We start from the raw sequence: 16,430 nt of genomic DNA on the forward strand, positions 1-16,430 counted from the left end.
GGAAAATGGCATAACCAAGTTAGGCAATACAACAGATCCCCCAGTGAACCAAGTTGCTGCATGCCAGGAGGAATGCCCTTGTGGACAGGCCCTTAGGAAAGTGCATAGGAGCTATTGCACCCACGATTGGTGCTGTGACATGGCACGGATTGGGAAATGATTTGCGGTGACAGAGTGAATGAGGCATCACGTGCAGGCAGGGGAAGCTGGCAAGACAGCGCAGAGCGCAGAGGCCAGCCATTTATCAACACGCCTGCCCTGGGTAAGACAACCATGGCAATAGGGGGCACTACGAACAGATGTTGCGTAGTGCACTGAAAGACTCCCAGTGAGAACGAGACTGAAACACGCGCTGCGCCTGGAGTCCTCAGCAGAGCACGCTGCCCCTCCACTAGGGGAGGGGGACAGTGTGCACCACAGTTTGCGGTGCACAATGACGACCAAGGGTAGCAAGGGCAAACGGAAGCAAACCACACTTGAAACCTTTGCGAAAGGCCAACCCACCCGCCAAGCAGAAGACAAGGGAGAAACAGATAAAAATCAAGCGACACCACCGGGTACTATGGATTGCAGACCTGTCAACCACATTCCAGCTCTTCCTCCAGTCCTCTCACATGACAGCTTGGTGGTTCCAGAGACTCCTGGGCCTCATGGTTTCTTGCGTGTTAGCACTAACTCTTGCCCGCCTGAAGATGAGACGCTCACAGCTTGCCCTTCAGAGCAGCGGGTCCCAGGCTACGGTACCAGATTTCAAGATGATTCCAGTCCCATCCTGCATGATGGTGGATCTTCAATGGTGGTCGTCCGCCAGCAACCTTTCAGTGGGGACTCCCTTCCAAGATGCCTGCCTTCAAGTAACGGTTACCACAGACTTCTTCCTTCTCTGGTGTGGATCGACACAGCGTCACCTCGAGGTGCACGATTTGTGGACACCTCAAGACAGTTGCTTCCATATCAATTACCTGGAGCTTCTGCAAGTGTTGATGGCACTCAAGGCTTTTCAACCATCTATCACCAACAGTGTGATCTGTGTTCACACAGACAATTCCGTTGCTATGTTTTACATCAACAAACAGGGGGGCACCAAGTCTCCTCTACTGGTGGACCTTACTATACAAATTTGGAATTGGACCATCCAGCACAGTATCTGGCTCCAATTTGTACACATTCCGGGTCACAGTAATCTGGCTGCAGACTCCCTCAGCCACCAATCGGCAGTGAGTTACGAGTGGCAGATTAACACCGATGTTCTTACCAAGATTTTTTAGCAATGGGGTAGCCAGAGGTGGACCTCTTTGCGACATCATCAAACAGGAAACTTGCTCTTTATGCGTCCAGGGACGGGCTCAGAGTGTCTTCCTTGGGGGTGGAGGGGGTGCCCTTGAAATCCCGTGGGACAACATGAAAGCGTGTGCCTTACCTCCATTACCACTAATTCATCGGTCACTTTGCAAACTCGGTAGCTCATCGAACTGCACTCTCCTCTTCATGACTCCTTGGTGGCCAGCCAGGTTCTGGTATCGGAACTGCAGCATCTGTCTGTATTTCCCCCGATCAGGTTGCTGCAGATTCCCGACCTTCTTCACCAGCGCAATCACCAGCTATGGCACCCCTCCTCACAATCTTTCAGCTTGGTGGCCTAGTTCCGATCTTTAGCGCAGTTCAACCAGTCAGAAGACAACATGCGTATAAGTCGGGCAGCCAGGAAGCCGCCTACAAGGGCTCAATACAGGAGCAAATGGCTCTGCTTTTGCCATTGGTGTCTAGCCAAAGAGCTTGATCCCAGGCATGCTTCTATCAACACTGTTCTGTCCTTTGTATCTGACCTTGCAGCCTCTGGCATACATGTCTTGTCATGCAGGGCGTATTTGTCCGCAATTGCGGCCTAAGTGTCTACAGACAGCTGTTCCTTTTCTTTGTCTAATCCAGTCATCAAGAGACACTTTGGAGGTCTCCATCTTTTTCCACCGGTTCGGGCCCCTCATCCCAAATGGGATCTGATTGCGGTCTTCACCGTGTTATGTCATAAGCCTTTTGAACCCATGGCTACTATTGAACTTAAGTAACTATTCTGGAAGGTGTCTTTTTTGATTGTGTTAACATCTGCAAGATGAATAAGTGCTTCACACCCACCCTTCTTTCCTTCCTAAAGTGGTTTCGGAATTCCATTTAAACCAGTCTATATCTCTACTGGTCTTCTTCCCGTACCCGGTCTGATGCGGAAAGCGTTTTGCACAACTTAGACCTCAGACGGGCTCTGAAGTTCTACTTCGACAGGACTAGCAAACTCAGAAGCTCTTCGCAACTCTTTGTTACATTTGTTGATCCAAAGGGGAAACCTGCCTCAAAAGCATCCATCTCCCACTGGGTTGCTTCGTGTGTTTCCGAGGCCTACAAGGTTCGAGGCCTTCAACCACCTAAAGGTATTGACGGAAATGTGGTCCGGGGCAAAGCGGCTGCTGTTGCCTTCCAAAAGTATGTCCCTTGGGAATCCATTGCCAGCTACGTGGGCCTCTCGATCTGCTTTTTGAAAGCATTACTGTCTAGACCTGAGCTCCCGGGCTGATGCCCAATTTGGCCAGACAGTTCTCAAGAATGTATTTCAATAAGGGAATTTTACATGCACCCTTAATACCTGTGGGAGATTCCCAAGCACTGACCATGAGTATTTAGGAAATGGGACGGGAGTATGATAAAGTTACTCACTGTAGTGACTACCATACTCTTAGACCATAGTCCTCTTTCCTCCATGTGCACTCCCACCATCCCCTCTAATAACTATCCTCTAATATTCCATTAAATGGTCTTGGAACTGCTGATAGAAAAGGACTGAAGGGCGATGCGCGGGGCAGAACTAAGGAAGGCAGGGTTATGGTCACGTGCGGTGGCCCCACTTAAAAATAAAAGGAGGCTAAAAAATGTGGATGCTTTTTAACAAAAGTGCTCCGGTCCAGTCTCTAAGGACGGAATGTCCCACAAGTTTGGAGGAAAGGGGACTAGGAGTAAGGTAGTCACTACGATGAGTAACATTGTCATTATGCTGCATTTTCTGTAAGCTTCTATATTGGCTCTAGGTGGGAGGCAACCAGCCAGTCCACACGCTTGAACATCAGGCTGAATCCCGTGGCATTAAGGGAGTTGAAGGCTGCTCCTCAGCTTCACTAAGCCTTCACCTTCCTCAAATGGCCTCCCTGACTCGGCCCACTCTGCTCCCTCTGGCCCACCCCCAATCAGCCTACTTGCTTACCCGTGGCCACCTCACACTGCCCTCACCCTTCTCAGAAACCACAAGGTCCCCCCAAACCCCCACTGCACCATGGAAAGTGAAAAGGTGCTTATTTATTTATTTATTACATTTATATAGCGCGCAGGCAGCCCAGGGGCATTGTGGCGCTGTTACTTGTAAGGAGACTTAGTTACACTGGGTACAGGTTGTGCCTTGGGTTACAGTAAGGCAGGGACCTGTGATCGGCTATAGGTGGTATCATACAACATAATACATCACACACGTTATTCATGAGAACTTGCTTGTTCCCGGACGTGCATCTTTTGCTGAAAGCAAGCTTTTTTTCTCTTTCTAAGTCCTTTTAGCACTCGGTGGATAATGCTGGTGTTATGATGGCTTTAATGGCTCGGTCATGAGGGGCGGGGGCGAAGTCTTACCCTCCTAGGTGCTGGCCGGAGCATGCTATAGAATAGCGTCACACATAGTTTGAATTAAAATGTTACCTTTTTGTTTTAACAATTTTAATGTTATGACCAATATCTGTTCTTAGCACTAAAGTAGTAGAACACATTGCTATTGAGTGTTCAAATTAGCTGAATTGAGGCACAACCTTGGATGTGTTGTACTCTGCTTGTTCTAGTTTAAATTAAAAGCAACTTCTCACCTGCAATTAATGTAGTTATGTGAATGTAAGCAGCATTTTCATTTTCTGTCAGGTCATCCTTGGACAATACAACTGGCTTACTTTTGAAGACGTCTATAAGGTGGCTTCTAGGCTTGGGAGTGGTCTTTCCGCACTGGGACAGCAGCCAAAGACTAACATTGCCATTTTTTGTGAGACCAGAGCGGAGTGGATGATAACTGCCCAGGCATGCTTCATGTACAACTTTCCAAGTAAGTTATATTTACACTTTTTTAATTGATTGAGTACAGCTGCAGAATGGTCTATGTCCTGTTTGAACGGGCAGTTTTAAATGTTCCTGGCTTTTGCAGAAGCATCACAATACCTCCTTCACCCTTGTTGCAAGTGTTATTAATTTGATATGAATCGTCATTTAAAAGAAATCTTCAGTAAATTATGCAGGTAGGACTTTGGCACCCTGCATTAGTCTGTTCACAAGTCGCTAGGCATGATTGCAAGCCATTTCTTGCAGTAAAAACCTGCATTCAGAGAGGCCAACAGCCAGACAAACTGGCCCTTCTCCTTGCTTGTTTGCTCCATTTGTTCCCCAACTTTGCTTTCTCCTGTTTTTGTGCTGTGACAATGCCCAAGAGGGGTTGGGGACACCTACCAACCTAGGGTTGGTGGCCTATCAGGGTGTTTGCCTCAGTCTGACCTCCCCGAGAGGTGTGGTGTGGTAATTGGGAAGACCCCAGTCTCTGTCATAGAACATGTGGGAAGTACTACTCTTCTTGTACCATACCTGCTGTGCACTATGCTGGCCGGTGTTTCTCTTTGTCCCGTAGGGCTACAGCTACCTGAGGTCCTGGCTTGGGAGACCTGGCTCCAAAACTCTGAGGAGAGAAGCGGAAGCAAGCAGGAAGGCAACATAACACAACACCAGTCAGACCAGCAATTCAACTGTTCCATGCAAATCAGACACTAACTTTAGAATTGACTATTTGAAGCAGGCCTCTATTCACGGAGAGCTGGCATAGATGCATACGAAAACGGGCAGCTCATGGCTCATGGCTCAGGGACGCAGCTAATGGGAAGGACCAATCAATGGGGGTGGGGGTAAAGGAGGGCAGAAAGGGGATTTCAGTGTTGGTTGTTTAGGAGTGGTCAAGGGAGGAGAAGGCAAACTAACAGTTCGGCGGATGAAGGATAGTATAGCAGAGCATGGAGGAAGCTTAGCGAGTCTGCAAGGTGATATTTCTGTTGGTGTGGGAAAGTGTTGCTCATGTGTGTAAGGGGAATGAAAAACAGAGTGTAGGGGTGTGAGTAATTGGGATTGGGGGAATGACACTAGTAGAAGGTGGGAGTGGAGTGAGACAAGAGCGTGATATAGTGGAAGGAGATTAGTAGGGAGTAGAGCGGAGGGTAGAAACCATCCGTGAAAGCGAAAGTGGGAGTAAGGGGAAAAGGGTGACACAGAGGGAGAGCCAGGATGGAAGCAGGAGAAAGGAAAAGTTTATAGACGGAAAGATTAGGGCAGGGAATAAGAGGGCTTGAGAGGGATGGGCAAGTGGAGTCTGGGCAATTGAAAGGCGTATATTACAATTGTAAAGACTATTATTTGCAGGACCCCTCCCTGCATAGGATTCATCTAGAAAATCCCAAACGGAGACTGATAAATAAGATGTTTGCCTCTCAGCCACCACAAATAGCCAGTCGGCTACTAGATATTCGCTGTTGCTGATCTCTAGTGATCATCTTGAGAGGAAAAGGACGCCTGGGCTAGGGGAGGGAACAGCCCACAGGAGACGGGCGAGGGAGAAAGAGGGAGAAAGGGAGGGAAGAATGGTCAATAACATACCAACTCACACAGCTCAAGGGTTTTTTAGTAAAAAGCTTGATAAGGAGCTTATTCATGTAAACCTCTCCATCTTTTTAATAAAAACCCTTCAGCTGTCTTCGAGAGGGGGTGTGATCTTGATGCCATCTGTGACAGCTGCCAAAGAAATGGAAATTGAGCTTGTGCATTTTTTCCCCAGCTCCCTTATGTTTTATTGGTCACCAAAAATACTTTAGTCTGCTAATGGCCATAATATACACCTGGGTGCACCATCGAGGGTGGTGCGCAGCCCTAGTTAACGCTAACTGTAGCTCCTTAGTTAGGCTTGTGGGCAATTGCTAGCAGGGATGGCCCCACTAGGTGTGTATTATTGCCTCACTATACTTTGTCTTGGTAGTATACTTTGCTCACCTCTGGTTCAGACGTCTTCCAGGCTCTTTCTGATGATGCTTCTCGAATTTAGAATCTGTGCATACCACGCAATATAGGAGTAAGTATCAAGGTCTCTATAGTGTTTTCTGGAAGGGATGGAGTTTCTGAAACTGTGGCGCTCACGAGTTGGCTGCAAGTTTAAGATGATGGATCCAAGTTAGTATTTATGGTTAAGAGGACATTGAGAGACACTCTTGTCAATTATAAAAATACTATGTTTGTATTTGTTAAAAGGTTATACACCCTGAAATTAATGTGTATTAAATAAAATCACAAAAACTTTATATTGTAATGATACACACCACTATCCTAGAGCAACAAACAATATAATAGAAGTATCAAACCACAAAAGCATTACAGGCATAATTTGACCTCAAACTCTCAATCCTGTTTCAGGGAATCATAATAAACTGTTAAGTGCAGATGTTTTGTTCCATATATAGGACACGCGTGTGCTCATCTAAAAAAATGCATGGATTTAATCAAATTGTACTCTATACATCAGGATCATAAACAATAAATAATAGTGTAGTTGCTCTACGATGCGTATATTTGAATACAAATTCTCCCAAGAACAACTTCACTTTATAGAGGTTTAACAATGTTCTTTTTCAGAAGTCTATACAATTAGTACTCACAGGTCATTGATAAAGACAGTATGTACAACGTAGTAGTCTTGGTCTTGAGCCTTTGGTGGTAGGACTCCAAAGTAGGGTAAAGCCCGTCCCCGGATCAGGGTGGGTTTGTTGGGTTAGGCTAAAGGAGGAGGCGGCATTCCGATGGAGCAGTAGGAGGAAATCATGTGCAGCAAAGCTTGATGTAGGACTGTAACAAACGCATGCAAGGTGAGGTATTGGTTGGTGAGAGAGTGAGTGAACTGCGTGAAAAAGGTTTACTGTGGGATGAGGGGGTGTAGCGTAGCAAAGAGAGGGCTGGTAGAGTTGAGGGGGAGAGTAGCAGGAGATGGATAAACATCAGATGAACAGACAAAGGAACAGAAAGAGTAGTAGGAAGGTAAAATGAGAGAATATCAGAAAGGAGTACAAGGCTGGATTCAAAGAGACCCCTTAAGATCTTTTAGTTTTTGTGACACCCTGGTTAGGCCTCCCCTAGAAGTTCTTGGAGGGCGAAAGATCGAAAAGGTGATTGCCTTTAGGGCCTCATGAGTAGCCAGCCAGATACAGTAGGGGTTACCAACCTGTTTGTTGCATCTTGTGATTTAGGGACGCCTGGTTTAGGGAGAGAAAAGCCCACGGGACACTAGAGAGGGGGCAGACTTTGGTGAGACCAGCTTTAAGCAGTCTGATAAAAGCCCTTGAGTCGTCTTTTAATTGGTGTGCTCTTGAAGGCCATCTGTGACGCAGGTAATATCTGTATCCCCTCACCAAATCATGTTTTGCCGTCAACTAATTGAAAATGTTTGTTTCAAAGAAAGCATTCTTTAATTGGAGGTGTTCTTGGACCTAAGACCTATTGTATCTGGTACAGCCTTATATTTGTTCACATAGTATCCTATTTCAATGAACCCTGTAGGTTTGCCTTCCTAAAGAAAGGAAATGTAATGTCTCCCTTGCATTGCCAATACCTTGTTCAATAAATAAGATGAGTAATTGACTTCTCATACTTCTCATTGCCTTTATAACTTCTCAATTCTTTATAAGGAGTAGAAAACACAATATGATCCACACATTTGAAAGATGGGGGTTGTGATTAATATGATGAGGTCCTCACTTGTTTCCCTGAGGGAGCCTCTTCTCATGTGGCCAGTGGACCGCAGTCGCTACCTGATCTAGACCCTAGGGGCGGCTGTTTGAGGGAGCACCACATGGGGCAAGGCGACCCTTGGGGAGGGGATGACATGACCTCAGGTGAGACATGCTGTCCCCCTTTCCCTTTTAGGGATATTCCCTCCATTCCTCATGCCGTAATGACATACTGCTATCATCCCCTGTGACAACGTGACCAGTCTACTGACCATACTCCTCAATATCAAATAGCGAACAAAGTGACAAAAACAGAGCCTAGGAAGAGGCAAGGAGCAATGATGATTACTCCACATAATAACCAAAACCAGCAGTATAGTAGCTGGAACAATCTGATTGGCCTGACACGGTTTAAAACCATGCCGGGAAGAGAATTAAGGAGTTTGGGGGGCGTGGCTTGGCGGCCATGCAAGCGTGAGCTAGTCTTGGAGAGCTCCCACTTGATCCGGCGATCGATCCTGGAAAAGACCGAAAACAGACGGAAAAAGATCAAACAAAAACTGGGGAGAAGCACCGGAGGGTCCAGAGCACGCACAGAAGAAAGCCCGGTAAGAATCGGAAACTGGGAAGGCAGAAACGGAGAGAGCGAGATACGTGGAACCGTCAAGCAAAATGTCGGACACGTCTTGCTGATGTGGCCGCCTGCGCCCTGAGATACGAAGGAACGCAGGAGAAGGAAGGCAGAGCTAGGAGGCGCTGACGGCCGACAACCAGCCCAGTGGAGGCCAGAGTCACCCTGGAGGTGTGATGGACCGGCCACTGCGGAGGGGGAGAAGATCAAGACCGAGATACGCGCTGCCGCGCTGTGCCAAGGCAGGCAGAGGCGCGGACGCTCGTGGCTGCAAAAGATGGATGGCGACCCGCAGTGCAGACCAAGCCGAGGAGGAAGAGCCCGGGCGGGCAGCGGTGGCGGAGCTTGCAGGAGTCTGGTAAGCGCGGCCCCCCTGGCTGCCGGCGCGAACACGAGTAGCTGTGCCTGAGCGGAGGCTAACGGTAGGACTACTGAAGGGATCGAGCGGGGCAGTGGGAGATCCCGAGGCCAGAAGGCGAGGAAGACTAACAGAGTGTTTGGCCCTGAGCCTGGAGGCTAAGATGGGGATCACTGGACATACGTGGGGGGACACAGCCCACTCAAAGTAGTACCCAGGCCGCCAGCAGAGACTTCCAAAGGGGGGGGAAGAAGAAAACCACGAACCCGCAACGGATTGCGATACGGTGGGGGACACAGCCCCACGGGCGGCCAGCTCCCTCCCCAAAAAAACCAAGACGAACAGTGGCCAACAGCAAGGCCACTGAAGAGAAGGCCAGAGAGGATAAACACATAGTATGTCCCAGGCCCGGTAGCCACTCTGGGGATCACAGGACATACGTGGGAGGACACAGTCCACTCAAACAGCGCCTGGGCCGTTAACAAAGGCCTCCAAAAGGGGGGGGGGGAAGAAGCCACGAATCACGCAACTAGATTGTAACACGGTAGCGGAAACAGCCCCACGAACGGCTAGCCTCCCCCCCACAAACGCCAGGGCAGGTGAAATAGCCAGGAAAAACACTACTCCATTGCAAGAAGACAACAACGCTCCCCCTGTGTGGCCACGTGAGACAGCAGTGCTGCACAGACACGGCTGCCGGACAATACCGAGGGAAGATGCGGAGAGGCCACCTATCAGAAGACGGCGCAAGTGGGAAACTGCAAAAGGGACCTCAGCTCAACGGAAAACCCGTAAGCAAACACCACTAAGGTACAGCATAGACTTTGCACGAGCAGGACCCGTATACTGGCACAGGGCAACTGAAGCCAACATGCCGGATAAGCAAAAAAGTAGCAGGGAGAGACAGACGGTCATGGAGTAATTCACCCACAAAAATCGAAGACCAGCAGCCCGAGCGAGCCAAGACGCACACGCCAGTGCCATACGCCACGCAGGGAGAGATTAGACAGGTAGAAGGCAGTATTCTGGAGGCCATAGAAGCACTGAAGACATTGATAGAATGCAAGCTGGATGCAGTGATCATAGATGTGGAGCTCCTTCGACAGGACACGAGGAACCTAGCAGAGTGACAACGGTGGAACAGCAAGTACAGAGCAACACAGCGAACATGACCACCTCCCAATCGCAAATTTCAGAGGCGCTGGAACGGATCAGCACACCAGAACGCAGAGCCGAGGATGCAGAAGGCAGGGCCAGACGCAACAATGTACGCATAGTGGGGCTGCCGGAGGGAGAGGAAGGCAGAGATTCCACAAACTATATAGAGAACCTCCTGATCCAAGAAGTGGAAGCAGGGACCCTGTCCCAGTGTTTCGTAGTGGAGAGGGCACACAGAGTGCAAACTAAGAAACCTCGCCCGGGGGCACCACCGGGACCTATGATCGCGAAGATCATGAACTTCAAAGACAGGGAAAAAATCCTGGCGTTCTCGAGGGAAGGTGCAGTCATAACCCGGAATGGAGCCAGGATAACCATGTACCCAGACTATACGGCACTTGTGCAAAGACAGAGAGCTCAGTTCTGGCCGACCAAAGAGCGCCTTTGGGCTGCGGGTGTGAAATTCATGCTGCTATACCCGTCCAAGCTTAAAATGTTGCACAATGGGAGGACACAGATCTTTGAGACCACAACTGACGCCCAAGAGTGGATGGACCAACAAGGGATCCCACAGCCAAGAGAGGGGAACGGACCGAACAGAGAGGCCCCCCGGCGCAGTAGAGAGCGAGATTGAGAACGGCATGCACGACCTAGGAGCCCGAGCAAAACCGGGCGAGGCAGAATCTGAGAAACACTGCAGTGGGCCGCCGGGTGCCACGCGACCTCGCAGCAACAAGAAATTAGGGATACCCTGCTGAAACGTCAAAGAACAGAATATTCAACAGCCTAGGAGTTTAAAGGCCTACACTAGAGACTTAAAACGGGAGCACACGACTTTTGCAACTGGACCGCCCAGACCCACACTAGGAACCCCAAGTAGAGACATGTTTGCAGTGTCAGTTTTAAGACACTACGCCGCGACAAGTACGCCCGAGGAGAGGAAGGCGGTACCTGGAGAGCGGTGAGGCCCAAGCAGGGGGAGGGAGGCTGGGTGTTTGTTGTTGTTTTTAGTTATAGTAGTTCGGAGGTTAAGTTTGCGAGGAGAAGGCACGAAAGAAAGAGGACATAACGGACAACGAGGACACGACGGAAGCACGGAAGACGGACACATGTCGCGAGGGACCGGTGGAGCGCACCGAACAAAAAAGCCAGTAAACTGAAACCAATGGCCGCAGGATCAACTAGACCCCGGGAAAACACGAGGGAAGGAGGACGTGCAAACCATTTAAAGCATAGCAAGAGGGAGGCGAGAAACCGATCCCCGAAAGCCATAAGGCCAGAAAAGTGAGCAGGCCCATGGGAAAGAGCGGACCACCAGCGTCAACCTCCACAAGGACCGAGATGACCTAAAGATCGTTACATGGAATGTTAGAGGGCTAAATGCATACATCAAGAGGGTAAGGGCCTACACCGGGTTGAATAAAGCGAGAGCCCATATTGCAATGCTGCAAGAGACACATCTGATGGTTGAAAAGCAAGCTAAGGTGGCCAAGATATGGGGAGGCCAGATGTATAGTTCAACATACTCTAACTACGCAAGGGGGGTGACGACCTGGATCGCCCCGGGCATCCCATTCCAACTCATTAATCAGGAAAAGGACACTGAGGGTAGGGTCCTGATTGTCCACGGAATGTTGGAAAACTGGGAGGTGTACCTGGTGAACACCTACGCTCCCAATCATGACGCAACAGCCTTCTTTAAGTCACTCATGCCCCGGCTGGCACCGCACAGGAATGCTACAATTATCTGAGCTGGAGGCCATAATTGCACATTGGACCACCGAATGGATAGGTCGGACGACAAGCATAAAAGAGCAGCGCCACCAGAACGGGTGCTACGGAAGATATTGGACCAGCTCGACCTAGAAGACATCTGGAGAAAGGTACATGAGGGAGAAAATGGATACACACATTACAGTGCTCCGCATGGGACATTCACTCGGAAAAGACTACCTTTTCACGGGCAAAGAAACACTGGGGGAATTCACTGAGGCACATATACATGCAAGAACCCTGTCTGATCACGCTCCCCTGAGAGTCACATGGGCACATACACACAGGGGAGCCTCCATACCCACATGGAAATTAAGGGCAGAAGCACTGCTGGATGGGGAATTCCAGGAACACATTAAAAGCATGATAGAAGACTACTTTGAGCATAACTCGGGTAGCATGGACAGCACAGTGACGATCTGGGAGGCCCTTAAGGTGGTGGTCAAAGGTGCAGCGATGGGGAAGATGGAAGGACTCAGGCGGGAAACCCTAGTACAACTGGACGAGTTAGAAAGGAAGATTGAGAGGGCTGAGGAACAGGCAGGGGAGAAAGGAGGAGAACAGGGCAACCTTACCACCCTTCGACAACAATGCACAGCGACCTGGGAAAGACTAGGGCGCCTAGACTATGGGAGGTATATACAGAAGCTGCATGCAGAGGGGGATAAGCCTAGCAGACTCCTGGCCTGGTTAACTAAACAGGAGACCAAGCGAGAACCGATTAATGCAATTCAGAATAGCCAAGGGGAGGTGATAAGGTCCCAGGAGGATATAAATGTGGTGTTTTCGCAATTCTACGAGAAACTAAACACCAAAGTCCAAGAAGCGGAGGAGGGGGACCTGGAGGACGCCTTCGTGGAAATCAGGCTCCCACAATTAACGGAGGAGCCGGCCCAAATGCTGGATGCTCATCTTACCGTAGAGGAACTGGCGGAAGTGATCACCCAACTACCAACAGGGAAGTCCCCGGGGCCAGATGGGCTACCGGGGGAATTCTATAAGAAATAGAGATCGCTTAGCCCCAAGACTGCTAGAAACATTGGAGGAAGCATACGAGACGGGGAAGCTCCCGAACAGCATGTCAGAATCCTTTCCCAATACTTAAGCCAGGGAAGCCACCCCTCGAGTGCGGGTTTTATAGACCAATCTCCCTGATAAATCAGGACTCTAAGATCCTGACAGCGGCGCTAGCTAACCGGCTCAAAAGAGTGATCCCCACCCTGGTCCACACAGACCAGACAGGGTACGTACCAGAACGAAACACGACATGGAACCTCCGAAGACTCCATTACATTATTGATAGGACAAACCAAGCGGAGGGGGAGTGCGCTGTAGCTTCACTAGATGCGATTAAAGCATTTGATTCGGTAAACTGGGACTGGCCTCTGGGAGCGCTCGCCCATTTTGGGATAGGGCAAGGGTTCCTACGTTGGATAAAGCTGCTCTACAAAGATCCGAGAGCAAGGGTGAAGACAGGTAGGCATGTTTCCGGGGATTGGAGCATAGAGCGAGGTACGAAGCAGGGGTGTCCGCTGTCCCCAATGTTATATATCTTGGCCCTGGAACCATTTGCGGCCTTCCTAAGAATGGATTACAAAGACACGGGCATAGTGATAGATGGGGAAACACACCAGATATCGATATACGCAGACGATATACTGCTCTACGTTCAGGATCCACGCACTCACCTGCGGGATTTGCTCGAGGCGCTGAAAGCGTTCGGTAGGCTATCGGGAATTATTGTTAACAGGGGAAAATCCTCATTGTTCCCGCCTGGCTGGCCTGCGAGCAGTGCCATCAGACCAATTGCCACGCCTGGGCCTCACATGGGCCCCGACCACCTTCAGATACCTGGGGGTGGACATTTACCACGACACCATGGAAACACATATAGCCAACACGCAGGCAGCCCTGGACAAAATTGGGAACGCTATGCAATTCTGGAAGACCCTACCATTGGGAATGATAGGCCGAGCGGCCTTACTAAAGATGACGGTCCTGCCCCGGCTCCTATATTACTTTGCCAATATCCCTTACAACATCCCAGGGGCTTTCTTAAACACCTGCACACCATGGTGAGAATCTTCCTGTGGGGAGGGGGCAGAAACAGGGTAGCACTGAGCACACTACAAAGGGGCTACGAGTGGGGGGGGCATCAGACTCCCTGACTTTGAGTACTATTAACGAGTGGCACAACTCCAATTCGTGGTGCGATGGCTGGAGGAGGAGACTTCCATAGACGCAATACTTTTTCGGCCAGCACTCCAGCAATACTACTTAAGAGAACTCCTATGGTTAAATGCTGCCCAGGCCAAAGCCCTTCCCAATATGGCCCAGCTGGGCCGAACATTATGGAAAAGAGCCTGGAAGACACCAGGCATGCAAGACCCCTGCTCGAGACAGATCCCCCTGGCGGGACTGGTAGATACCCGAGTAGCAAGCCTGGCCACGTACAGGGCACAATGGGAGGACAACGGAGTAGCCCAAATAGGGGACATGTGGCAAGAAGGACAATGGGTCAGATTCCAGTCCCTGGTAGAGGAACAGGATGTACACAAAGGCCAATTCATCCTGTATAACAGCTTAGTGCAAGCAATAAAGAAGAGCTGGGAAACCATGCCAGAAGCAGAGGACACTGGGGGTGCGCTAGACGCATGGTATGATGTTTCTGAAGGAGGACACACCGTGTCCAGGCTCTACGAGCAACTATTAGGAACCACCAACAAAAGGACACTGAATGCGCGAGCAAAATGGGAGGAGGAGCTTCAGCAACCTTTCAAGGATGAGGAATGGAACAGAACCCTCCAGTACGCGAAAAAGGTTTCCAGGAATGCTAGGTTCAGGCAGATACAAATCTACATTGTGCACAGAGTATATCTAACTCCCAAAAGAATGTCGAAGATGGGAGACGGACAAACTCGGAGCTGCCCACGCTGTCGGGAAGAACAAGCTGACATGGTGCACATGTTCTGGTCGTGCCCGAAAATAACAGACTTCTAGAACATGGTAAAGGAAAGGGCGATGACAGCAGGAATCCATATGTAAGCTTGGTCACCAGCGTCTTACATACTGGGCCTGTTTCCGAGTGGAGACAGACAGATGACACATGTGGCAAAGATGAAAGACCTGATGACAATACTGGCGAAGCGCTGCATAGCAATGGCATGGAACACAAGTGAAGGACCCTTGAAAGAGGGCTGGTGGGCAGACCTACAAAAGTGGGCAATAGCAGAAACAGAAGTCTGGACGAGAGCCACACAAAGGGGAGAAAGCAACAGCGGGGCCAGAATACTGGCGTGGAATACCCTGGTGCAGGACCTGTTCGGAAACGGAGCTGGAGATAGCATGAGTGACTCAGGCAGCTGGGAAAGAGAAGAAGCTGACGTGCTCGCGCCCGGGAGCGATATATAGACTAGAGGGAAGACTATACAATCGGGAAGGAGGAGGCCTAGCCGTGGCCTGTGTAGACGATGGACAACATAGACCCAACTGAAAGTGTCAGAGTACGTGTTCATGGACAAGGAGGAGACACTCCCAGGGGAGGAGGGAGGGAGGTAGTTGGGAAGGGTCGTTTCTCTGTTATAAACTTGACAACTTTTGGAGAATGGTCCGTGGTGGTGATGGACCACGGACATAATGCAGCTGCCTTCGAGGGGAGGGAGGATGGGAGTGTGGGGGGGGAGTTGGGAAATGCATTTTTTCTTTGTTGTAAAACCAATAAAATTAAGTTAAAAAAAATAATTAAGGAGTTTGTCATCTTCTTGCCCAATTGTGGTGAGAACAGCCTAGCAGAGAGACCGGGAGTACGGCGGGAAGGCAGAGCGAGAAGGCATGCCAGTAAACAGCGTGCCCAGTGAAGCTCTGTGGAGGCTGCAGCGAGTTGAAAGGAAGCAAGCAGTGCTTCCTGACAGCAGAAAGAGCTGGGACGCCCACCGAGGAATGGCCGCCTGCCAGAGGTGACTGCAGGGTCGGAGAGCAGCGAGAGTCCAAGAAGCACCTGATTCAGAGACTCAGAGTGCAAGAAAGCAACCTGAGAGCCCAGAGAAAGGGTTGGGACACTGAAGCACTGTCGGGCACGGCATATGAAGCCCTAGACAGTGCAACTGGGGTCAGGGACCTGCAGTACGAACTTGGGGAAGACCAAGAAGGAAAGCCAAAGGGTCATTGTATGCTAAAGAAAGTCCTGGCAGGAGAGTATACCAGGTGTTTTGCGAGTCTGGGTCCTGCAACCTGGCAGGAGAGTATGCCAAAGGCAGAGAATCCATAGGAAGATTCATGCCCTTAAGATTTTTGAAGTACGTTGAATGTGAAAAGGGTGTCCTTTTCCCTGGAGTGAATTGCAACACCAAGAGGAAGGACGTTATCCTCTTGGGCTACAAAGAATGTGGTTATTTTTTTTTACTTTTGTTTTGGTGTAGAGAAACCTGGGGAACTGAGTCATTCCCTGGAACTGTGAACATTATTCATTTTGAACCTTTGTTGGATTTTTACCTTTTTGTTGAACTTCAACATTTGCACATTTTTCAAGTCAGAGACAATACCCTTAGCACCTTTTATAGTTACTTTTAGAGTGAGGGCTAGCAATTTCGGACACAGGACATTTTTGCTTTGGACATCTTGACACAGGTCAGGACCTTTTTGTTTTGGGTTGAGGTAGGGAAATACCTCCTAGATTAGGGACAGTGAGGCA

At 49.6% G+C, this 16,430-nt stretch overlaps 1 protein-coding gene across 7 annotated transcripts in view; it reads left to right on the top strand.

Moving 5' to 3' along the window:
• Positions 1-16,430, top strand: part of ACSL3 (acyl-CoA synthetase long chain family member 3) — a 3,215,977-nt gene that overhangs the window by 631,269 nt on the left and 2,568,278 nt on the right. For all 7 annotated transcript variants that reach the window (XR_011276042.1, XM_069618147.1, XM_069618145.1 and 4 more), the window contains exon 3: positions 3,943-4,120. Coding sequence is in view for 6 of the 7 variants with exons in the window: in XM_069618147.1 (XP_069474248.1) it covers positions 3,943-4,120 (178 nt within the window). In the remaining variant the exon portion in view is untranslated. The remainder of the gene's footprint in view (positions 1-3,942; positions 4,121-16,430) is intronic.

This window comes from Ambystoma mexicanum, chromosome 10 (genome assembly GCF_040938575.1).
Source record: "Ambystoma mexicanum isolate Mex_15411 chromosome 10, UKY_AmexF1_1, whole genome shotgun sequence".
NCBI lineage: Eukaryota > Metazoa > Chordata > Amphibia > Caudata > Ambystomatidae > Ambystoma > Ambystoma mexicanum.